This window comes from Lolium rigidum, chromosome 4, assembly GCF_022539505.1.
Source record: "Lolium rigidum isolate FL_2022 chromosome 4, APGP_CSIRO_Lrig_0.1, whole genome shotgun sequence".
Classification (NCBI taxonomy): Eukaryota; Viridiplantae; Streptophyta; class Magnoliopsida; order Poales; family Poaceae; genus Lolium; species Lolium rigidum.
The window spans coordinates 187,851,983-187,876,678 of record NC_061511.1 but is presented as its reverse complement, the minus strand read 5'-3'; the positions used below and the strand labels follow the sequence as shown (position 1 = coordinate 187,876,678).

Below are 24,696 nucleotides of genomic sequence, written 5' to 3'. Positions count from 1 at the left end.
ATAGCGCGCGCTATTTATTTACAGCGTGGCGGAAACAAGGTTTACCATAATGGCGCCTATTGGAGATGCTCTAAGTATCTGATCAGAGATTGGTTCCCAAGGTACAGTACACAGGGCATGTGAGACACCAAAAATGCCCGCGTGAGTCCTGACCGAAGCTGAGCCGAACCCGACCCAACCTCCGACACCCGCCGCCGGAACGCGCATCCACAGCCTGTTCTCCGCTGACTGCGCCCACCCTCCCCCGCCCCGCCGGCCGAGTCAAACCCACTTTCCCCAGCACGGAACTATCCCCAAATTCCCCTCCCTTTCCACCCCAAAATTTCAGCAAGCCCACCAGAATGCTGCGTCTCCTCGCCGCCCTCCTCCTCCTCCCCCTCGCCGCCGGCCAGCGATTCCGCGGCTTCTCCTACCTCCTCGACTGCGGCGCGCCAGCCGCCACCACCGACACCCGCGACCTCCGCTGGGACCCCGACGCCCCCTACATCACCGCTGGCACCGCCCGCGCGCTCCCGCTGCAGGGCCTGCTCGACCCGACCCTCGCCACCCTCCGCGAGTTCCCGCGCCGCGCCGGCGCCAAGTACTGCTACGAGTTCCCCGTCGACCCCAACCGCCGCTACATCCTCCGCCCCACCTTCTTCTACGGCACCGCCTCCTCGCCGCCGCCGCCCGCGTTCGACCTGATCGTCGACGGCACCTTCTGGACCGCCGTCGACACCGCCGGCGACAGGCTCGCCGGCAGCGCCTCGCGCTACGAGGCCGTCTTCCCGGCCGCGGGCAGGAGCATGGCCTTCTGCCTCGGCGCCAACCCTAACTACACCGACGCCGGGCCTTTCATCAACGCGCTGCAGGTGATACAGATTGACGATCCGGTCTACAACGCCACCGATTTCCGGACCAGCGCCATGGGGCTCATCGCGCGCACCAAGTTTGGCTCCACTGGCCAAGTCGAGAGGTGAGGAACCACTTCCCTCCCTGGGCTTGATTCCACTGCCCTTTACTGTTGAAATGCTAGATGTTCATTGATTTCCGATAGTAACTTGAGTAGGTTTGAGATTGCATAAATGACTCGAATGTGAAATGGTGGAGACTCCTGTATGGAATCACCAAAGTTCTTAAACCTTTTCCGATAGTAACTTGAACATGATCCTCCAAAACAGGTGGAATTCTCCAAAACAAGTGGAATTCATTGTATCAAAATTTACTTCCCTATTTCTTAAGCTATGGAATCAACAAAGTTCTTAAACCTTTTTCGCATTATTTACTTTGAGGAAACATGTGCATGGGCTATTGGTTTTAGAGCTTTAGGTGTTTATTTCAAGGAATAAATAGCCTCTGTCCCAAAATATAATACTCCCTCCATTTTTGTTTAAAGGGCGCATCTCACAATTCTCTGGGACCAAGGTGTTTTTCTATTGGCTGAAAATCGTGTGCGTGGGAGCATCGTGGATATTAGATCTGCGCCTAACTAATCGTTATGTTAGCGCTTAGATAAACGAGCCGTCATACCGCATGCATTGGTGGAGAACGTTCGGAGCGAAATTTTCTCCTCTCCTTCTTCCCGCACTCCTTCCTTCTCCCCCTCTCAGTTTCCATCAAAAGCTCTCGACAAAATTTCGTGACATCAAAACGTCCCGCCGATCTTCCCCGCTGCCAAATTCCAAACGAAAATTTCGCTGAGATCAAAACCTCCCGCCGATCCTCCGCGCCGCCAGTGCTCTCTTTATATAGAAGTGCATATGGAGGCACACGAACAGGCATCCTTCTCTCCTCCATCTAACTCCAATGGCGCCGCCGGAGCAAGGTGGATCCGGTCGTCGTGCAGTCCTTGCACCAGTAGTCATCACATAGAAGTGGATTTCCGCACAACTCACAACGTACCACGTCCAATGGCACCGGCAGAGAGCAAGCAAGACAACAAAAAATTGATGCCACCACGCATACCACGATTACGGCACAATGCGGGGAAGATGCATCCATCACATGAAGACGAAGCCCGCGCCGCGCGCTGAGGTTAGTGGTGCGGATGTACCTTGCCCTACCCGAAGTCCTTGATTCACCAGCTCCGACATTGGTTGCACGATCCACTTTCTCAAAAAGATCTTGGATTGTTGTATAAACCCTCTCAAATTCATCCTCGCCGTCGACGAACTGCACCTCGCCATGGACGCCATCCACCTCTCCATGGACGACATCCACCTCTCCATGGACGCCTTTCATCTCGGCATGGATCTCCTTCAGTACGGCATGGACGCCGTCCACCTCGCCCTGGACCTCTTGAACCTCGACTTGCTTCTCCATTTGCCTTCTGCTCGCTGGATCAAGGAAGAGCAAGCAGTGGCTGTAATTTTATACACCAACGAAGAGAGATGCGGTGGGAAAAGGAGACCAAGAGCAACTGCATGCAATAAGGAGGGAGTGCACACGACGGCATGCAAATCATTCTCTATTCATACCTCAACAAACACGAACGTTTTCCCACTTGAGCCCGGAAGGGAAAAGGAAGGAGAGAAATCACCGGGAGTTATTCCTTCCAAAACGCCTCAATTAATTGTGTGATTAATGACATGCGCCTTAGATCGCTGCGCCCTTTAAACAAAAATGGAGGAGTAGTATAGGTTGACTCTCTTCTTCTTCTTCTTCTTCCATTTTCGTGCTTCATTTAGTGAGAATCTAATTGGCAGCTACTCCTCTGCGAATATAACATGTTACTCCGTATTACAATTAATATAGGAGCAAATTGGTTGCAATAACATACTACGACCGGATGTTTACTCGTACTCCTCCATTTTTGTTTAAAGGCGCATCTCCAAATCCGGCGTTTTAAGAATTAGAGCGATCTAAGGCGCATGTCATTAATCACACAATTAATTGAGGCGTTTTGAAGGAATAACTCCCGGTGATTTCTCTCCTTCCTTTTCCCTTCCGGATTCTGCATGCAAGTGGGAAAGCGTTCGTGTTTGTTGAGGTGTGAATGGAGAATGATTTGCATGTCGTCGTGTGCACTCCCTCCTTATTGCATGCAGTTGCTCTTGGTCTCCTTTTCCCACCGCATGTCTCTTCGTTGGTGTATAAAAGTACAGCCACTGCTTGCTCTTCCTTGATCCAGCGAGCAGGAAGGCAAATGGAGAAGCAAGTCGAGGTTCAAGAGGTCCAGGGTGAGGTGGACGACGTCTATGCCGTACTGAAGGAGATCCATGCCGAGATGAAAGGCGTCCATGGAGAGGTGGATGTCGTCCATGGCGTGAGGCGCATGCGAGTTCGTCGACGGCGAGGTGGAGGTTACACATGGCCAGGTGATAGAACTAGAGGATGAATTTGAGAGGGTTTATACAACGATCTTTTTGAGAAAGTGGATCGTGCAACCAATGTCGGAGCTGGTGAATTAAGGACTTCGGCTAGGGCAAGGTACATCCGCACCACTAACCTGCGCTGGTGAATCAAGGACTTCGGCTAGGGCAAGGTACATCCGCACCACTAACCTCGCGCCGCGGCGCAGGGCTTCGTCTTCATGTGATGGATGCATCTTCCCTGCATTGTGCCGTAACTGTGGTGTGCGTGGTGAGGCATCAATTTTTTGTTGTCTTGCTTGCTCTCTGCACGTGCCATTGGACGTGGTACGTTGTGAGTTGTGCGGAAATCCACTTCTATGTGATGACTACTGGTGCAAGGACTGCGCGACGACCGGATCCACCTTGCTCCGGCGGCGCCATTGGAGTTAGATGGAGGAGAGAAGCAGAAAGATGCCTGTTCGTGTGCCTCCATATGCACTTCTATATAAAGAGAGCACTGGCGGCGGGCAGGATCGGCGGGAGGTTTTGATCTCAGCGAAATTTTCGTTTGGAACTTGGCAGCGGGGAAGATCGGCGGGACGTTTTGATCTCACGAAATTTTGTCGAGAGCTTTTGATGGAAACTGAGCGGGGGAGAAGGAAGGAGTGCGGGAAGAAGAAGGAGAGGAGAAAATTTCACTCCGAACGGTCTCCAGCAATGCATGCGGTATGAGGGCTCGTTTATTGGGCATGCAGATTACTAAGCGCTAACATAACGATTAGTTAGGCGCAGATCTGATATCCACGATGCTCCCACGCACACGATTTTCAGCCAATAGAAAAACACCTTGGTCCCAGAGAATTGTGAGATGCGCCCTTTAAACAAAAATGGAGGGAGTATATATATTTCTTTCTTTCCTTTTTGGTAGCAAACTACAAATCTTGAGCTTTGTACAGATCTCTGACTCCGTTTTCTTCTTTATATGCAAACTTAGGTACCCTGATGACAGTTTTGACCGCCATTGGCAGCCATTTCCAGACAGCAAACATGCAGTCAGTAGTACCCACAATGTTACATCGGGTGATTTCTGGAATCTGCCACCTCCTGATGTGTTTAATACAGCTTTGGTAGCAGAACAGAATGCTCCCTTGGTGTTGCAATGGCCTCCAATACCTCTCCAGAATGATAGCTATTATGTTGCTCTTTACTTTGCTGATACATTAGATGATAATTCGAGGACGTTTGATGTGAATATAAATGATTATCGCTTTTACGAAAATCTGACAGTAACATCAGCTGGCCATTCTGTGTTTGCAACACAATGGATTCTCTCAGGCCTAACCAGAGTTATATTGTCTTCCAAGTCTGGTCTTCCGCCACTTATCAATGCTGGTGAAGTCTTTGGACTTTTTCCCATAGGAAGACTGACAATTACACGGGATGGTAAATCACTTGTTGCATTTCTTTCTCTATTATCAGTTGTTTTCTCTAGAGTTAATAATGCATGAATACAAGTAATGAAACATTTCCTGGCCAGCATGATGCAATGCATATTATGTATGTAATCATCTTCCCTGTCTTGATTCTGGTAAACTTTATCCAGTTATTTGGTTGGTATATTGCATCTATTTATGCACCAAGTTAGCAACATGTGCTTTGAGGCAGAGTTGCCTTTACATGAACCAGTAGGCATCTCGTGCAGTTTAGGACCACCTAGTCTCATCCTATACTCTAATTGTTTAGGTTATTTATCAAGGGTGCACACCGACTTTTAGGTGGTAGTGAGTAATCTTGTAAATATTGCCGTGGGCATACTGCATGTTCTCGTAGCGAGCAAGTTGCTCTAACTTATGCCTATCTCCTTTATGAAATCGTCCTACTAATTACATTTCTTTCAGCACTTGCTCTGGAAAGTGTAAAGAGAAGCCTTCAAAATACACCTGATGATTGGATTGGAGATCCATGTATGCCTCATGGATATGCTTGGACTGGAGTTACATGTCAGGAAGGACTGAATATACGTGTCATATCATTGTGAGTTCAACTCATGATTGTTCCTTCTATATGATATTCGTTTCTCCTTTCTAGTAATAATTCATTGTATTTTCTTATACCAGGAACTTATCAAGTATGGGCATCTCTGGATCTCTATCACCTGAAATTGCAAACCTGACCGCGCTTACTGATCTGTAAGCTCTATTTAAATGGCTCAAAGTAATTGGAAATATAAGATAGCAAAACTAACACTATCACCATGGGCAGATCTTTTGCAAACAATAGCTTGTCTGGACCTATTCCTGATCTCATCAAACTGGGCAAACTCCAACGACTGTAAGATAACCCTTAGGAGCTCTTTATTCAGAAAATTAATATATAATTATATTACTTATACATTACTTAGGAAAATCATATCCTTAGGCACCTGCATGATAACAAGCTGAATGGAACAATACTTCAGACGTTGGGGAGAATTCAGACCTTGCGTGAACTGTGAGTTGATTTATCTCATTTTTTGCCTATGTTTTATTATTCTAGTTTCAGCATTTCATTATTGCATACTTTTCATGTCAATTATGTCGGAGTATTCAAATAAACACCAAGCGTAAGCACACTATGCAGGAGATATATTGTTGTAAACACGCTGCATCACAAATATTTTAGAAAACTGGAACATTTCCTAGATTTAATTATGATTCACTTCAATATGACAAGACATGTGAACTGAAAAGTGGCTTATATGTTAAGGCTTAACATGCAATAGGATCTACAAAAATACTCCCTCTGTTTCATAGTATATGTCTAGTTTACTTGAAACTGTTTATTTGTCCAAGTTCGTGTCTCCCCTTCCTGGTTGCTCCCACGAGTGGCACTTAGATGTTAGGGCGGTGGTGGTAGCAGTGTTTCTTCCTTCTTGTCCGTTGCCAATGGTATTGGAGCTGGACGGTTCCCTCAGGCCTTAGCTCGTGCAGCACATGGATTTCGAGTTCAACGACTAGTTGACGGCTAGTCTACGAGTCGCAATTGAAAGGTCGACCCGACGTCTCGACTAGCGACTCATTCGACCAGTCTTGACTAATCTCGATTAGTCTCGACTAGTCAAGGTTTTTGACTCCAGCGACTCGAAAAATAACCCCACGAGTTGTGTTCGTTAAATTTCATTGTTGAACTATTTGCTGTCTTGTTCTTGGTTTCTTGCTATATATGATATTTGATTATTGGGCTAGACTGCTGGAGTAGGGGTGTTGAACTGCATTCTTTGCTATGCAACTCTTATTGATTTCAATCTTTTGTAAGCTGCTAAACTGTATTCTTTCCTATGCAAAATTGATTACGTGTTTACATATTAGTATGCAATTCTTTGTTATGCTAGAGTAGTGGTGTTGAACTGCATTCTTTCCTATGCAAATTTGATTACATGTTTACAAATTAGTATTATACATGAGTCTTGACTAGTCTATGAGTCGCTGCCCCAAAACGACTCCTTGACTTGTCGACTTGAAATCAATGGTGCAGCATTAAGATCTGGTAGTGCTTAGTCTGCCTGCTGCTTTGGTTGATTGTCCGGTGGCAAACATGGCCTCCAAGACAACTCAGATCTGGCGGTCGTTGTTTGGCTCTTTGGCCACAAGTGAAACTGATCCACCGGATTTAGCATAAGAGGAACACCTCAAACTTGGTGGGAACTACTTTATTTTTACTGTAAGTTCCCTAGATTGACGAGTCCTTGATAATAGCGCTGATAGTTTAACAGTGCCCTAATTAAGGTTATGTAGTACACCTTGCGCTTCCGCACACTCACATGGTTACACCTCCATGTAGGCTTCTTGCTGCGATTATATTTCAGATGTACCTTTCTTGGCTTTATAAGGTTGTTCAATTGTCTATATTCCATCTGTTGTTTTTTCTAGCTCTAAAGCCACGAACCCGCTATTCCCTGGGTAATATTTGGTATCTACATGGTGTCTTTATTTTCTGTTGTAGGCCATTTACTCGCTGTACGTATTTTGTGTTCTTTCGCAGTTTCTAAAATGTAAACAATGGTTGATCTAAAGAATGGTAACTAATGCTTAGACCAACTTCGTTGGAGAAAAAAGGATAGATTGTTTGTAAACATACTTGCATGGAGTTTGTACACTGTTTATAACAAAAAAAATTGCATTTTTGAATTTTAAATTGTCAATATCGTTGAGATTGCTGCCTGTACAATCTTAATCCTTGGTACATCCACAAGGTCCAAATATTCTTATGATCGACCTGTTTACATTTCCAGAAATGCACTTTATATGCCTCTGCGCCAATTTGCTTGCAAACCTGTTCAATATTTTTCTTCATTTATTCAGATTCTTGCAAGGCAATAATATGACTGGAGCAGTTCCACAGAACTTGCTGAACAATAATGGGTTGACTAGCCGGTAAGTTTCAGTTCAGGCCTTAGTCAGGAACTCCTTATTGCTAAGGTTTTCTAATGTCCATTAGACCTCTCATAATTATATTTCATTCAACTGTAGATTTCTTCCGGGCAATAACTTCTTCCCGAGACCACCACGCTGACGATCAAACATTTTCTGGAGGGTAGTAGGATAGTGTGTTGATTCTTTTAGGGTGGCTATACCGAGATTTTGTAACCAGTCAGATGATTGTAAAGTCAAATGATTCGAATTCAGTCAAGCGAGTTAGGGAAAGCAGGTGAAGATAAACAATCCTGGTTGTACAGTGCTCTGCAAGTCTACACCGTCCGTGTATATACAAAGCTCAAACTGTGTTAATTTCTCTCGATGAACTTTGCACTCTGTTATAGTGGAAGTGAAATTGTATGAAGCCTGAAGCAGATTGTTTGCTTACACTGTTACATAAACACACGCCTGCCACATACAGTAGAGTCCTCACTACACTGCAAGAGAAAGGTTTCCTTTCTTTCATTTTATTGAGCATTGCATCTATGGCCTTTCGTTGCTTCAAAATAAGAAAGAACAAACTGCCCACTTTTTAATTCTGCACTACTTATCAATTTGGCTTGTCAAAACATCTTATATTTAGAAACTGAGTGAGCACTAGTTTGTAAGGATAATCCACATGACCTCCAATACTATGGTGTTGGTGTATGATTCTATTGAATAGTAATGATGATAAGCTTATATTATGCAAATGATATTATGATTGTAGCTAAAGTTAACAACCTGCCAATACTTTGGGCATGGCCAATGAATTTGGTCTTTGATTGGATGGTTGCCAAGGTATTTGGTATTCCAGGAAGCGCCGCCACTTGCTCCTTATCTAGTTCGGTGTTCGTGCCAATGATTGGCTAACTCATGGTCAACAAAACTGTGGACTAGCAAAACAAGTTTGATGAGGCAGCCATGGTGCAAGAACCAAACGTACCCTAAAACCAAATGGCCAGTCTTTCCAAGATTTCGGTGGAACTTCACAATATTGTGTAGGATCAATCAAAGCTTCAGTGACATATGTGTGGATTCCATTTTTTCTCCTCAGTTATTGCTATTCTTGCTTGATGGTCAAATTTCATAAAGAAATGCAACGAGACAAGGAGTGTACCACCGCACCAAACGGTATATTACTCCAAGTTACCACTCCAGGACTGGAGCAACTCTTCAATGCATATATCCAGGCACACCTCATGAAGATAAGGCTACTAACTCAAAAAGAAACTGAAAAATGTACTCAGAGCCCACCAGGACATCTTGGATTTGTCCAGAATTACTAGAATACACCAGGCAGTTCTCAAACAGAAAATTTTATTCAAGACACAAAGTGACCTTAGATACCCTTCTCCAGCATTGCGCGAACTCGGGTGGGAAGACCGTACAGCCTGATGAAACCCTCGGCATCAGCCTGGTTGTAGATCTCTCCATTCTCAAACGAAGAGATGTCTTCCCTGTACAGGCTATAGGGGCTCTTCCGGGACGCAACGTTCACCGAGCCCTTGTACAGCTTCAGGGTCACAGAACCGGTCGTCGTCGCTGTGATCGTCTCCATGAACGCGTCCATGGACTGCCGGAGCGGGTCGAACCAGCGCCCAGCATAGACAAGCTCAGCGTACTTGAGGGCGAGCATATCCTTCCACTGCATTGTCTCCCTGTCCAGTGTTAGGGACTCCAGCTCACGGACCGCCGCTGCCATGATGGTGCCACCAGGGGTCTCGTAGACACCACGGGACTTCATCCCCACGAGGCGGTTTTCCACCATGTCAATACGCCCGATACCGTGCTTTCCACCGATTTCATTGAGCTTGGCAAGAAGAGATGCTGGTGAGAGGTCCTTTCCATTGATAGAAGTAGGAACACCAGCAACTATACCGATCTCCAGGTACCTGTATGAAGCTTAGTTTTATATACAACATGCTAACAGAGTATTTATACATATGTACATTATGGTGAAACATTAAAAAGAACATTGTTCTGCAACTAATCAAGTCTGCAATTGAATGACTTTTTTGGACAACCAATTACAATGTAACAATAATGCACAAACAAAGTGTTAACAATACAATTGGACTGATGGGCAGAGTTACAAATTCCGATGATTTTCAGTTCAAGAAATCTGCAGTTCAAAGAAAACATGAATGAAGTGTCTACAACACAAATGAATTGGTGGTAGTGTTGCCAGATCGATTACTTCTGTGCATACCATCTGAGCAATAAAATGTATAACACAAATGGATTGGTGGTAGTTAGCATATTCGAGTTATAGATGCTGATTTCCTGAACCATAATAACCTAAATCCTACCCTACAGATGGTGGCTACATCAACATGATCATTCTTTTCACTATGTTTCAGTCTCACTTAACATGAAACTGCTATCTAAATGAAAACATGATAAACTTAGTCATTAAAAACTTGGAACTTCAAATGCTAAACTCAAGTTCATCAGATAACGACTGAGCATCCCTACTTTAGAACAACAATAGCAATGAGGTTCCAAATCATTTGGGTGGTTCTCTAAACAATTCAGCTCGACCGTATATCACGTGCGGAAATATGAACCAGTGCGGAAATATGAACAAGATTTAGTAAACTAAGATATGCTGCAGGAAAGATGGAGTATAAAGAATACATATTCAGGACAGGAGCTGTGGCCTATGGAAAAATAAAAGAATGATCACATACTCAGGTTTTGAAGGTGCATTTTCAGGAGAAACAGACATCATATACATATCTTCTTTTGGCTCATTTGCTGGATCTTCCAAAATGTCACCCTGAAATGTTAAGAGAATAACTCATATCATCCAATAAGCATTACAGTTCTCAATTAAAGATTAATCAATGGCACCACGACGATGATGCACTTCATTGATTTGAAACTTTTGAACTTGTACATTGTCTACGAAAAGTGCTATAAGACACATGTCCTTAAAAACAGAAAAATAAAGTACAGCTCCGAAAAACCTACTAGAGATCCAACAGGACAATATGTAATATATACCTCATGGCTAAGGTGCCACAAATTTCTGTCTCGGCTGTATATCGATTTCTTTGAAACTGGAACTGGCACGTTGTGTTTCTTCGCATACTCAATTGCATCTTCACGTCCTGTGATATCCCATTCCCTCCAGGGTGCCACCACTTTAAGTTCCGGATTTAAGGCATAAAATGTCAGCTCAAAGCGAACCTGCAGAAACAGTAGCATCAGATGACTGACTGCCCACATTAACATTTGCATGAGCAGCAGTATCTACCTGATCATTGCCCTTTCCAGTGCACCCATGAGCAACTGCATCTGCACCAACTTCCTTGGCAACATCAACCATTGCCTACAATAGAGATATAAGTTGATTAGTTCTCCTCTGTTCATCCATATTAGTTGGTGTAACCCCTGCCTCCTAGGAAGATTGTAACAAACTCTATCTATGCAATGAAATGAAACGAAAAGGTCATTTGCGTTTTCTCGAGATTTTTTTTGGTTGGTGTCCCCAATGGAATAAAAGGATATATGAAATGTGTGCGTATAACTGTGACTACTTCACTAGAATATTTCGTTCATCTCACGATCTACTTGAATTACATATTAAGTTAAGATCCTACGAAGCTTACAGTTCAATTCAAAATGTTACTATTCTTTTCCATTTAAGAGCATGTACAGTTGTACACACAGGAATTTCGCAAGAAATTTTTCAATTCTCACAGGTATCCAAAGAAAATCCCTGTGGTAGATTCTAGTTCCACCCATGTACATACTGAGTGATGCATATAAAACTCAAAATAGATCAAATGATCACAACTTATATCATGTTATCTATTTCGGTGAAAAAATATCACATTAGCTATCCAATCTGTATTGGGCTAGAAAGTAAAATATACATGGCTTGCCACACAACTCTCGCAGGTGAGAGTTTTATGGAACAAAAAAAAAATGAAGGAAAAATTTGTCCGTATAACTTAGCAAGAGAATTAATCCTTCCAGGGTAAATGACTAGCTATCAAAAGTGGCATCAATCTTATATAAATATTTCAGCAGCGCTTATTCCAGTACGAGAAAGTGCCAATGTATGAAACACACTCCAAATAATATTGTCAACCAAAGATAAATTAAAGGTTAAATTTCAAAAAATTCTGAAATACAACTGTTGTGCCAATTTCACCTTAGCAATAACAGGCCTAGCCATTGAAGTCCCAAGAAGATACTTCCTTTCGTAAACTGCACCAGCACGCAGGCAGGGGAATATATATTCACCAACAAATTCTTCTTGTAAGTTCTTTACAACAAGCTGGCTTGCACCACTAGCTTTTGCCTTTTTCTCCAATCCTTCCATTTCAATGTCACCCTACAAGGTCCAAACTAAAGGTTCAAACAACAATATGGACTTAGCAGATGGCTAATTAGAACAAAAGGTCCAAACTGCAATGCTAGCTCATTAATTTACTGACAGAACACGAAGTACACGGTACAAGGACACGGTAGATAAGTATTAAAAGATAGGAATTATAGGACAACACAAAGCCATAAAGATAACATGTACTGAATTTGTCATGCATTGCAACACTCTAACCAGCAGAAGAATAAGTAAGCTTATACAATGTACAGACAGGAAAGGGAGAGAGAAAGCTGGGACACTTGTCCGGGTTTAAAGTAATGATGAAGCAGGACACAGTTATCAATTTAGCGCAACATTCCAGATTAAAAGAGGCCAGTAGAATGATTCAGCTCTGTACACTTGAGAATTGCTCAGGCTAGGTTAACGTACCTGGCCAACATCAGCAGTGAAGCAGACGACTTCACAGCCATAGTTCTCTCTTCAATAAAAAAAAACAAGAAGACATAGTATGGACGAATCAGATCAATTCATCCTTTATAAGTTGCTAAAGGTCCATACTGAAACAAGACGCATTTGTACCTGAGCCACGGAACAATTACTGATGTATCCAGGCCACCACTGTAAGCTAGAACAACTTTTTTTAGCTTGCCACGCAGTCCACCTTTCTTTTCATCACCAGTCGTAGTTGCTGCATGCTCTTTCCCGCTTGCCACTACACAACTAACACCTGCAGATGTTCACCAAGGATATAAGGGTAAATGACTATCATCATAACAAAAGAAAAAAAAATGCTAAACCCGCCTTAGGCAACACAAAAGTAGGTCACTCAAGTTCCATCTAGCAAACCCCCTATGATCTACAATGGACAGGGCATGGAGAATAGGGGACTACCATTACCAGTTCACGGAGAATCCCCAAAATGGTCGGTTCATGGAGAATAGGGCACGGCTATTACCGGTGTTTCATCAAAGGATGCGGAAAACAAGATTGAACAACACTAGAAGTCATTGGTAAACTATTTCAGTGAGCACATACTTCAGAGTTATGAGCCACGTTTCTGATTTTTTTTTATTGTTCGGGACTGTTTTACCATAGAAGGATAACTCCAGCGAAAAACGAGGGATTCCAGAAAATTCGATTACCACAGTAAAATCAATTCAAGCAAGTAAATACTGCTTCACAGATGAGACATGGATGGCAAAATCATCTAGTGGCGCAGAAGGATACTGCTGACACAAGGTACATTGCAAGCAGAGGGGTTAATTTTTCACGAGTAATCGCCGCAGGCCATATGTAACAAACAAGAGATAAGACCAGTTTCCGCAAGCCGCCGGCGCAATACCTCGGGCCGTCGTCGTCGACGTCCTCTCCATCGCCACTCGGCCATGCTGTCGCCGGAGTCGAACGGAGGGCGGCGCGGCGGAGTCGTGCGGGTGTACCGCTGGGAGGGATGGGGCAGCGGCGAGGCGGCGCATAGGGAGCGGCATGGAGGCGGCGGGGTGGAAGGTTTGGTGCTGACGCTGAGGAGTAGGTAGGGCAACGGCAAATAGGAAGCAAGATGAGGGGGAAAGTAGACGGGTCGGGGAATAGGAAGCCCGTGTGATGCCCACTAGAGCGCTGGCGGCCCGGCCCGGGACAGAAGGCGCAAATCTAGGAAGGCCAAGATTGGCTTGTAGTATCCCGTCGAGGTCCAAATTCAGAAGTTCTGACCCGTTCTGACCCTGGTCAAATTGCTACCGTCTGAACCTTCTCGTTAGTGCAAATGGACTTCAGAAAATATCTCTTTTCTAAGAATGATCTGGATCTACATTACTCTCTTTATCCTATAAAACTTATTTTGGATTTGTCAAAATTTGGATGTATCCGTATAGTAGATAGTGTCTAGATACATCTAAATTTTCAATAAATCTAAGATAGCTTTTATGCAACGGAGGGAGGGAGTACAAAAGTTCATAAGTACAAAGCTCCCCAAACATACTACAAAAATCGAGGTCTTTGAACCACCTAACAACCACTACTGCTAGCAAGTGAGTGAGCCGTGGACACGCTGTTGTCGCCTCTCCCCTGCCGGAGCTGACATGACATCGTTGATGACAAAAGGGAAGTTTTCGTGCACGTGCCCCCAAGGACCAATGCCCTAACTATTGAATTGATCTAAATCTTCTAACACCAAACCTGTAACACACATAGACTGGACGAGATCCACAACCTCCATGGAAGCATCGACTAGAAGATTCAACGCCCTCCTCAACACCACCGACAAGGTGGCCGAGGAGGCGGATATACCTTACTCTTGTTGCGCACATCGGCGCCATAGCCACCTTGTCATCGTTGCTGGTTGACCAAACTCTAAGTTTAGGGACCTTACTACAATGTCGAGTGCAATACAGAGGTCCTACCCACTCATGCTCTCGAGCATCAAGTAGAGGAGGTGGAGACCCGTCGACTTAATATTCAAGTAACAAACAATGACATGTATAGTGGTTGAAAGATAATATTCTCTTAACCCTCCACGTGATAAGCACAACAAAATGATGTCACATAATATATTAGTACTATCTCTAACCATTAATAATTGGATGTATATGTCGTGCTTAAAAAATGAATGGGTAATTAAATTTAATTATAAACATGTGATTAAGAGATGACATCCAACAAGATGTAGAAACTTGTATTTTTTAAATGCTAAGAGATAATTTATATTTTCTCCTTTAAGTCAACATTACCCTACGCAGGTGCACTTGATATTTTTTTTGGTGCCTCTTTAGGGGTGTCCACTTGATGAAAGTCAACTTCAACAATCGGTATTGGAATAGCACCAAGCTTCGTGCCTATTGCAATCATTAGAAGACCATTGGACACCTCTTTCTTTTCCTTGAGGCCTTGTTCGGTTGGTCCCGCCCCGGCCGGGATTTGAAGCGAAACCCGGGGGATAGCCGGGATCTGCCTGGCCAGGAATCAATCCCGGACCCTGCGTTCGGTTAAACCCGGTTGGAAACTAACCCCGCCCTAAACCACCCCGATCCCGTCCAAATCGCCGGGTTTTTAAAACTCTAGTCTGACCCTGTGGAACCAATCCCCGTCGTCTTGTCCCGAATCGGTACGTCAGGCTGTGATTCTCTCTCTGCTCGATTCGGACGCAGCACATGCGAGTAGGGAAGGTCGGCGGCTCCGGCGGGACGGAGGGACGGCGGCTCCGGCGAACACGGAGGGACGGAGGCTCTGGCGGGCACGGAGGAACGGCGGCCCCGACGAGGACGGAGGCTCCGGCGGGCACGGAGGAACGGCGGCCCCGACGAGGACGGAGCGACGGCTGCTCTGGTGAGAACGGAGCGACGGCTGCTCCGGCGAGGACGGAGGGACGGCTGCTCCGGCGAGGGTGGACGGCGCCAGCAACGAGGACGGGCGTAGGGCGGGGCTGACGGCGGCGAGGACGGACGTTCCCGTAGCTTTGCCTCACCAGTGCATCTCCCGCTGCAATTTCCTGGGGATTAACCGAAGAAGTCAAAGTTTTGAGGGATTATAGAGAGTTTAGGGGAAGGGATTTGCGGGATCAGGGTGACCACCCAAATCCTCGGGTGGTTTGTTCCACGAGGGAATTGGTTCCCCATGAACCGAACGAGGCCTGATGGTCAATTTGCTTTGATGACCTGGTTGATGTTACATATAGCCTTTCTCATGTGTTTGGAATTTAGCCAAATGGTATTCGCCAGGCGCTCCACTCACATGTTTTTCCGGGAGATATTTCTTCCACCGTATTAAAAAAAGTATATTCAGAGAAGAAATATGAGATCACCCCACTAGTATTTTGGACCTGTGTTTGGCGCACTTGGACAAGATCATGTTTTAGGAGGTGACGCACTTTGGACAAAATTGTTACTTAACAAGTGAAAATACCTTGGTTTTTCAAGTCAACAACAATGAAAGGGGAACGCTTCACCTATCCTGATCCACCCACCTTACCTCATCCTCTCCTGGAAAATAAAAATAAACATATTCTGAATTTTGTTTAGATGGCGTATTCTTTTTTTGACTTGAGATGGCGTATTTCTTTTTGGACTTGAGATGGCGTATTATTCTCAATTGTTAGGAAATGAGATGATGGAGGAAGAAAAGAGCAAGACCAAAACCAAAACCCCAAGCGGAAGGGAACGCAGAAAGGGAAAGCCATAAACAAAGGCAAGCAAAGTATCGGATCCCGATTAATCAAATCCCCTAGATTAATTCCCCACCCCACAGCCCCCCGCCGGCCGCGTCATGCTCCGGCCATTCCCCTCTCACCACCACCACCACCACCGCCCCGCCGCCGCCAGCCCGCCCTCCGCGGCCGCAGCCGCCATGGCGCCTTCCTCCTCCCGCTCCGGCGGCGGCGGGGGCGGGGCCCACTTCTCCTTCTCCCTCTCGCCCTCCTCCTCCTGCAGGCACACCCCGTCCTCCGCCACGCTCGATCTCCTCATCCTCCTCCTCGTCCTCTTCTCCCTCGCCTTCCTCCTCGCCTCCTCGCTCGCCCACGTCTCCCGCTCCCTCTCCCCGCTCCTCGCCTCGCCCCCGCCGCCGCCGCCCTCGCCTCCGCCTCCGCCGCCCTGCCCTACCTCGCCGCCGGCCTCCCCTACGTCGCCGCGGCCGCCGTGCTCGCCGCCGCCGCCTTCCTCTCCTGCCGCCGCCTCCCTCGCCGCCGCTGCCGCAACCCGCGCTGCCGCGGCCTCCGCAAGGCGCTCGAGTTCGACGTCCAGCTCCAGAGCGAGGACGCCGTGCGCGCCGGCGCCGGCAGCACCGTCGGCGGCGCCGACGCCGCCATGTGGGGCGAGATCGACACCTTGCCGTGGAAAGGCGGCCAGAGCGGGAACAACCCCGACTACGAGTGCCTCCGCGCCGAGCTCCGACGCATGGCCCCGCCCAACGGACGCGCTGTACTGCTCTTCCGCAACCGCTGCGGATGCCCTGTGGCTAAGCTCGAGGGCTGGGGCACACCCAAAAGCAAGCGGCGGAGTAAAAAGTGAGGCCTCATTCACCATCTCTCTTTTCTTTGCAGTCCATGAATTACGTTCAGTTACACAATCTCAACTCCTTATTAGAGCTTCACGATCTCGATCTCGATCTCTTTGGGAGTGATGCAAATATAGAGATTCCATACATGTTCAGTTTAAGTGCTTAACATTTTATCTGTTTCTCTGGGATTCAACAGTAATTATGCACTAGTTCTGTGTGTATGGCCATCCAATTATATGTGAGATGTATGCTGGTTCGATTAGTTTTATTTAGTCACCATCTATTTTTCAAGTCCAGTGAACCTATGTTCTGTCACCGTAGTATTTTTTGTGCTAGTTCGCCTGCCATAGGGAGCTGGGACGCAAATTAAGATACCTAACTACCATTCTCAGTTGACAGGGATGTAAATGCCCATAACTGCTTTTATTTTCTATTTTTTTGCTTGATCTGCTGCGTTATTTTCAGAAAGGATGTACTTCAAACTGTAACTTTCTGCCCCCTTCTTTGCAAATGCATCTGGATAAGCTAGGTAAATGTTGATGAAAGGCATCCGTTGTTAATTTAAATTCCATTAGCTTTGGTGACGTCTAGATTTCATTTTTTTCATGGCTGACGTTAGTATATCACACACCTTTGGTGGTATCTATGTTACATGAGATTAAATGGTTACTGGATTCTACATCTTTTTTTTGGGAGGTTTGTTGTAGATGCTTAAGCCTAATTGTAACTACATAAACTTAAGCTCACTTTAGGATCTTGTGGGACTTAACCAAGTTGAGCATATTATGCTTTTCACTTACAAAGTTAGAGGAAGACGGTCACTTAACCAGGTTATCTGTATTTTTAGGAGGTATTCTTTAGAGTATGTAGTATGGTGTTAGTTCTCACGGAATTCACTAGTCAGGACTGCCGCTTGGGATTGTGACAATTGGTTCTGCTAGGCCCCGAAAGTTCCACCACTACATGCCTGCATGACTTGATAGTATTTATGGCATCCATCATTTGGCTACAAGCAATTCATTATGAGTGGCTATGAAATTTTGTCTATACTTTTGCCATAAACTGAGTTCATTCGCTCCCTTGATGTTTCCTAGTCTTACTATTGCTAAGCAAATCGATCATTGTCACGTGACCACACTTCGCCATAGTTTTTTCTCCACTTCTCACATTGGACACACACCCTCAGTGAAACGAAAAAATTGAACAATCTCATATGCTATGTTATCTAGGATCTTTTTCGAAAAAAAAGTGCTCTAGGATGCCAAGTAGGGAGACATATTATTCTTTGGGTGCTCCTTTTCGATTTATTAGTGCAAAATGTATTTGTTTGCCTAAAATTTATTGGGACAGGAAGTACAGCTTATCTGAGGAAGATGCAATATTATATCTCATTGACATTTATCTTTTAGAGTAACATGGTACATCAAGGGAACTGTCTACTGTGGTTGAGGTGGTTCATGTTTGATTTAGAATTTGATGGATTTCTGGGCCCAATGTTTATCTCTTTCTGGTCACAGCTCAATTTCTTATGTGTTCTTAGCTAGGTGGCCTGAAAAAGCCTATACCACCAGTGACCGTTTTGCCGAAAACAATGATAATATGTTAATAATATAACAAATACGATATAAATAGTAGAGTTTAGTGTTTTCTTATGAGCAAACAGGAATTGGGACGATACCACCAGAGATCATTTTACCGAAAACAATGATACTATATGTTAATATAAATATATAATAAAAAAAAATAGACATTAGTGTTTCATGTGAGGGCATGGGAATTGGGAATGATATGGATTAAGAAAAATCAAGTACATCATGTAATAAATGAACTCCCCTGCCGTTTGGGACATGTATCTTGATTTATTTGACGAGTTGATGGAGTCAGCATAATGAACTGGTAACCAAGAGAAGAGCTTGCAACTTTGCACAAGAAAGCAATAGCTTTAGCGCATAAGTGAGAGAAGTAGCAACACAGAAATGAGGTGGTAGTGTGGGAAGAAGTAAATAATAGTTCAACCACTTACTGCATAAGTGCATAATGATAAACCACATTTGCACAATCAGTTGATGCACAATGATGTTCAAGACTTCGAGTTAAGTGGACCATAAATATTACGTAAGGTACCCAGGTAAAAGACACGACGAATCAAGATTGTTATGTCCAATTGTTGCTTCTATCCACTGTCATTAATGTTGGTTGGGGTCCAATATCACCAATCGCTATCCCTCCGTTTCCCCGCCATTTTCTTACACTTTCTATAAGCAAAGTTTCTCTAGTGAGAGATTTGCTTGCAGAAGGAATCCAGGATCACGTGAGCATTCCTAATCTATCTCCAACATTCCCCACATTCTTATTGGAACTTTGTACTATTCTGATTTCCTTGAAGGAGGTGTAGGTTGTGTCTTGTGTGCATGTACTAAATCTTTGGCACATCTTGCGTTCATCGTACAAGAATCAATTGCAATCAAATTTTATGCAGGGAGTACACATAAAAAAAATTCTTGTAAAAGGAGTAAAATTTATAACATATTTCCAGTGAACTGCGGAGAAAACCATGAGCGCTTCAATCTCATTCATTGCAAACAGATGATGTTGGCCATCCAAGTAGCACAAAATGTTTATTTCTTGATCTTAGCGGAATTACTATTATATCCCCGCAATTGCTGGTCTTGATGAAACCTACCCTCAGTGGTGTCATGCCTGTTTAATCCACTTCCAACGAAGTAAGCAAACAATTGTAAGGTATAACACCTATTCTGATATCTCCTTTTAAGTTTTTGGAGCACTAAAGCAAGCTGGTTATAATGACATGCCTGACAGACGTGGACACCCGAGCCAAAAAAACATGTGAATAACACTTAAATTGTGGGCACTAGGATATGCATTTATTATGTTTAATTAAGAGAACCACAATGTATTAGTGTGTTACCAATATAACTGTCAACAGCTAGCGCAACGCTTATTTTCATGAAAATGATTGCCCTTTTATATCTATAGTTTTGTATGATACATTTAGTTAACATTCACCTTTCTATGTAGCGAATGGAAATCCTTAATACTGCCACAGCTCTTGTATCTTGCAGGAAAAGGATGCATTTCATTATATTGCATCATGACTTGTTAAGATAGCAACTTCTTCAGTTCAGTTAAAAAATTGACAGTGGCCAGTTAGGATATAGGCTTCTGGTCCTGTTTTCCGTGACTTGTTTTAATCGAATTTAACCTCGAAATCTTCTTAAAAGTATTCGAGCCAAAACCATGCTAATAGTTTCATAATGTCAATATTTTTGAAGTTACCGTCAAAAGGTTTTCTCTTTGAAAAGTGTTATGCTGTTATTTTGCATGCACTTGCTTGCTCATTTTTCTTGATTGTGCCACACCTTGTGATGAGGGAAATTTGATATGCAAATAATTTTTAGCTGAATCAGATGTTACAACCAACCCATGTTCTTTCCTGGAATTCAGTGCTCAACAAATGTTATTTCTGAGGAATGAGCAATACTATTATAACCTGTGAAATTGCATTCTTGGCTTGAATGCTTATGTTTTTTTTTTTGTTAATGTGCTGTTAATCTTGTCTTGTCCTATGGTTGAAATATCTTGTCGTAGGTATCTATTTAGTTGGAGAACTTTACACTGATTCCAGTTATATTTGATGTTAACTTACAAAGTAGAGGCCAAAATATGTACTCCCTCCGTCTATAAATAGGCGTCTTGACATACATCGAAATTTTGACAAATACAAGACGCCTATTTATAGTCGGAGGAGTACAAGTGTTTTCGAAAAGCTAACTTGAATCCATAACAAGACCTAAGTGCACATGTACTCCAGTTTGTTTTCCCAGGAGGCTAACCACTTTCCTGTTTTGCTGTTGTCTTTTTCAGGGGCACGCAAGGTTCTTTCCTGGACGGAGGGGTGCGATGAACAGGCCTGCTAACCATTGCTGGTTTAGGCTACCATGGAATATTTGTTGAATAATACTTCCAATGAAAGATACATCAATTACAAGTGGTTGCACCATAATTGTACTGTTAGACTGGGGTTCTCTGAATCTCAGACAGAAATACTGATATGAGACAAACGCTGCAATAATGATAGACTGTCAAAGAAAGAAAATTAAACGTTGGATATGCACTGGTGTTGCCCTTTTGCATTTTTAATTGTTCCGCCCATGTGGGTATTTGGTTGATTGCCTGTTGCGGCCCGTGATATCAGTGTGGAAAAAAAATCAGAGTAGTGGATTTTTTTTAAAATGTTGGTCAACAGATGGAGAGGGCTATGATGGCCAATTTGGTTGATCGCTCTCGAACATGTTATTGAACTCTACACCACCTTTTTTCTTGAATACAACCTCTGTTTCTAGATACTCCTAAAACGTCACAAATTTAGGAAGGAATGGGGGTTAAGCATGCATTATACACCTTTAGCATACTTTGTATGTATTTTTACTCCTATATATGGACAATCGGATCCAGATCAAATGCCACCTCCCACGTCAGTCTATCACATCCATAACTCATCTCTACTCTCGTACTTTTTTTTTTTTTATAAAACAAAGGGTTTTCTTGGTTGGAGCACACTCCAGTTTTGCTATTTCAGTCCATGGGGTCAATATGCCAACAATGACACCACAACAGGCAATTAGATTTTTGTACAAAACTATTAAATCTAAGAAGCGTAAGAATTTAAAGGACAAGGCAATGTGCATGATCTTGCCTGTAGTGTTGGTATATAAGTATGCACCCGTGCATCCAAAGGTAAGCTAAGAACCATAAGGATAGTTGCTCCACCTTGCCTTCCTCCTCTTTTACACCCATCTTTCAGGCATCGAGACCATCCAGAACCATTTCAAGGACTCTCCCTTCATGTAGTACACATTATGTGCTCAGGATGTGTCTCTTATATTTGTGTTGGCAAAAGTGTTGTTTACGGTTGTTATTAGATTAGATATGTTCTTAGGATTTGGACGCACCAGGAGTCTAATAATATATGGAAGAGTGTGATTGCCAAGTTTTAAGATAATATTATCAACTAGGATGTTGAATTTTACCGCTTTGGGCTATGTTGTGGGATCACTCCGGCTGCCTTTGATGTATTACATATAGTTCCAGCACTCTTGATTTCTTGGCCAAGTCAACCGCAGCTCGTACAACTCCAGTTTCAAGGAACTGACATGTGAACTATGAGTTTTTTTTGTGGCAAGCAAGCGATAGAATAAATGGGTGCAACTAGAGTGAATTAATCAACAATAACCCTACAGACATAAAAAAAATCTGGAATTGATTGCTCAACGAATTTTATTTCTCAGCAATCGGCACCATTACATGTGAAAGTGGCAAAGTGCATGCTTGTGGCTTGAATGCTTATGACTTTTTTTGTTAATCTTGTCCTGCGGTTTAAATATTTATGAGTCAGTTTGCTAGACATCTATTTTGTTTGAGGAGTTATTTTATTAGATCAAAAGGGCCCCAACTAAGGGAACCCTGGTTCCATTATACATTAGCGAAACTAGGATATTAGTCATAGAGGGAAAAAAGGAGTAGCAGTGCATCTAAGAAAGGCCTGAAAAGTTTTGGCCAAAAACATCCAGAAAACACCAACACATCAGAGAGAAGGAGAAAAGCACAAAGCGCCAGAAGCTATATCATTCAGGCTCAAATCTTCTGCAGACTTTGTGCAGTTTGGACCTCGTCTCCTCGGCTGGTAGGCTACCAGTGGTAGCAGTAGCTTCTTCTGAGTGAAGCTGCAGAACTAACTCATTACAAAAAAAAGCTGGCCTCAAAGCGAACTTTCATGCATGCGGTGAATGTATAAGCTCCACGTGGGTGGACTTAATATGACCCTGCTGAACCCTAAGCAACTACAGATCTGGAGGTAAAATCCACATGGGAGGATGAACACCACCCCTCACATAGTACCCTACCGACATGATACCCTCGATATTGTTATCAATGCTTTGGTCTTCCTTGTAATATACCCGGTGATTGCCATTGCTGCTCGAGCTCCCCAAGAACTCCTTAGCGCTGCCTGGAATTTTATTCTTGGATGTGAGGCATCGATGGTGGGCGTAGTAGATGTGGTTTTTTCGTGCGTAGCCATGCCCGCCTGCCGGCACATGCACTGCCTTGGAGCAGGTCGGCCCCAAGAACAAGGCATGGTTGCCTAGGCTCGTCAGATCTGCCCACTTGTAGTACGAGCGATCTGTGGTCGCTCCGTCACTGCCGGCGTCAACTAGCTCGAATACCGCGAAGAAAGGTCTGCCCTGCTGGGTCCTCCTTGTTGAAGGATAAAGAGGGAGAGAGATATACGGAATATGTTGGATGTTGTATTGAGCCTCATGAGCGAGTATATATAGGAGTACAGGGGACCGACTTGGAGTAGAGGACAAGAAACAAATCTATCCCTACCTAATCTATCCCTAACCGTACGTATACCAAATATATCTCTAACACTCCCCCGCAGTCGTAGCGGTAGTGACGTGAACAACAGTCACGGACGGTCAGACTGGAGATAAACCGAAGTGGACCCCAGAAGGCTGACACTCCCCCGCAGTCACAGCGGGAGCGTCGTGGACGGAGTTGCGTCGCGGATGCTTGGACTGTAGAAGAAGCCGATGTGCTCATGCGAGGTGATGGCCCTTTGTGCCGATGTCGAGGTAGCCGAGAGCGTGTGGGTGCTGCAACCTTGGTCGAGGGAGCCGCGCGAGGGATTGCCGTGGTCGATGTCGTGGGCGGGTGCCGGTGTCGATGTAGCCGCAAGCGCGTAGTGTGAGAGGAGAGTGACGGAGACGCGTCGAGGCAGTCGTGGAGGTGGTCGATGCCGAAGTCGATGCAGTCGGAGCCGTCGAGGAAGAAGTGCAACCATAGTTTTGCCAGAACCAGGCGCACGTCGGGGACGAAGCATACGTCGGGGACGAAGGCATACGTCGGGGACGAAGGCATACGTCGGTTTTGCCAGAACCGAGTACACATAGAAGAAGTCGGTGACACGGTCGAGGCAGTCGTAGAGGCGATGCCGAAGAAGACGTTGTGGAAGCCGATGAAGACGAGACGTTCGGCGCGAGTTTGCCAGACTCGGGAACGTGTCGGGGATGAAGGCACTTTCGGTGTTGCCAGTACCGGGCATGCGAGGGGCAGGGACCATCATGAACTTGTCGCCATGTCAGAGGGACTAGCAGAGGAGGCCTCCGGAAGCGTCGCGGTCGCAGATCAACGGAGAGATGCCGATGCTGCCCGCAGTTCTCAGAGTAGAGTAGCAGGTGGTGTAGACGGGGACGGGGCGATGGCACGGGCGACGAAGTCGAGACGGTTGGAGACGTAGAATGCGGCTAACCCAGCGGTGACCAGGGGTGGTCATGTTGGATGCCTAGACGGGCGTTGCGGTGGTTGGCGAGCCCAGCGCGACCTGAAGTGGTGGGCGAGCCCAGCGACGACCTGGGGTGGGGGCGCGGCGGCGGTACACGAAGTAGGCGAGGAAGACCCAGCGGCGTGACGAAGACCATGCGCAGACGGAGGCGACCACGCCGAAGGGGCGGCACTGTGGTGGCCTCGGACATCGATGCGCGGGGGACGGTGAAGGTGACCGCGTGCAGCAATGGCACGGCCCGAGGGGTCGGCGTAGCTGCAGGGCGCGAGTTGGTGCAGCGGCGGGACGCCATCAGCG

At 45.0% G+C, this 24,696-nt stretch overlaps 2 protein-coding genes and 1 pseudogene across 2 annotated transcripts; 2 read left to right on the top strand and 1 right to left on the bottom strand.

Annotated features, from left to right (window-relative positions):
• The first annotated feature begins 302 nt into the window (after positions 1-302).
• On the top strand, positions 303-8,113 carry LOC124706667 (putative leucine-rich repeat receptor-like serine/threonine-protein kinase At2g14440). Its single transcript, XM_047238339.1, has 8 exons — positions 303-955; positions 4,267-4,715; positions 5,171-5,306; positions 5,390-5,461; positions 5,535-5,603; positions 5,691-5,762; positions 7,613-7,684; positions 7,781-8,113. Exons 1-8 carry the CDS (start codon positions 342-344, stop codon positions 7,821-7,823), a joined length of 1,527 nt encoding a protein of 508 aa, XP_047094295.1. The 5' UTR covers positions 303-341; the 3' UTR covers positions 7,824-8,113.
• Positions 8,114-8,822: 709 nt separating this feature from the next.
• LOC124706666 (argininosuccinate synthase, chloroplastic) lies at positions 8,823-13,512 on the bottom strand. Its single transcript, XM_047238338.1, has 8 exons — positions 13,387-13,512; positions 12,624-12,771; positions 12,474-12,522; positions 11,871-12,053; positions 10,968-11,042; positions 10,715-10,900; positions 10,399-10,487; positions 8,823-9,600 (listed from the first exon to the last, which is right to left on the bottom strand). Exons 1-8 carry the CDS (start codon positions 13,415-13,417, stop codon positions 9,048-9,050), a joined length of 1,314 nt encoding a protein of 437 aa, XP_047094294.1. The 5' UTR covers positions 13,418-13,512; the 3' UTR covers positions 8,823-9,047.
• Positions 13,513-16,301: 2,789 nt separating this feature from the next.
• Positions 16,302-20,958, top strand: LOC124649198 (annotated as a pseudogene).
• Positions 20,959-24,696: the final 3,738 nt, after the last annotated feature.

Excerpts from the sequence above, each read along its gene's own strand:
- LOC124706667 (XM_047238339.1), top strand. The coding sequence starts at position 342 with ATGCTGCGTCTCCTCGCCGCCCTCCTCCTCCTCCCCCTCGCCGCCGGC. Across the intron at positions 956-4,266 it reads TCCACTGGCCAAGTCGAGAG|GTACCCTGATGACAGTTTTG; the intron begins GTGAGGAACCAC and ends ATGCAAACTTAG. Across the intron at positions 5,462-5,534 it reads CTGACCGCGCTTACTGATCT|ATCTTTTGCAAACAATAGCT; the intron begins GTAAGCTCTATT and ends CACCATGGGCAG.
- LOC124706666 (XM_047238338.1), bottom strand. The coding sequence starts at position 13,417 with ATGGAGAGGACGTCGACGACGACGGCCCGAG. Across the intron at positions 12,772-13,386 it reads GTCGACGACGACGGCCCGAG|GTGTTAGTTGTGTAGTGGCA; the intron begins GTATTGCGCCGG and ends GAACATCTGCAG. Across the intron at positions 11,043-11,870 it reads CTAGGCCTGTTATTGCTAAG|GCAATGGTTGATGTTGCCAA; the intron begins GTGAAATTGGCA and ends TCTCTATTGTAG.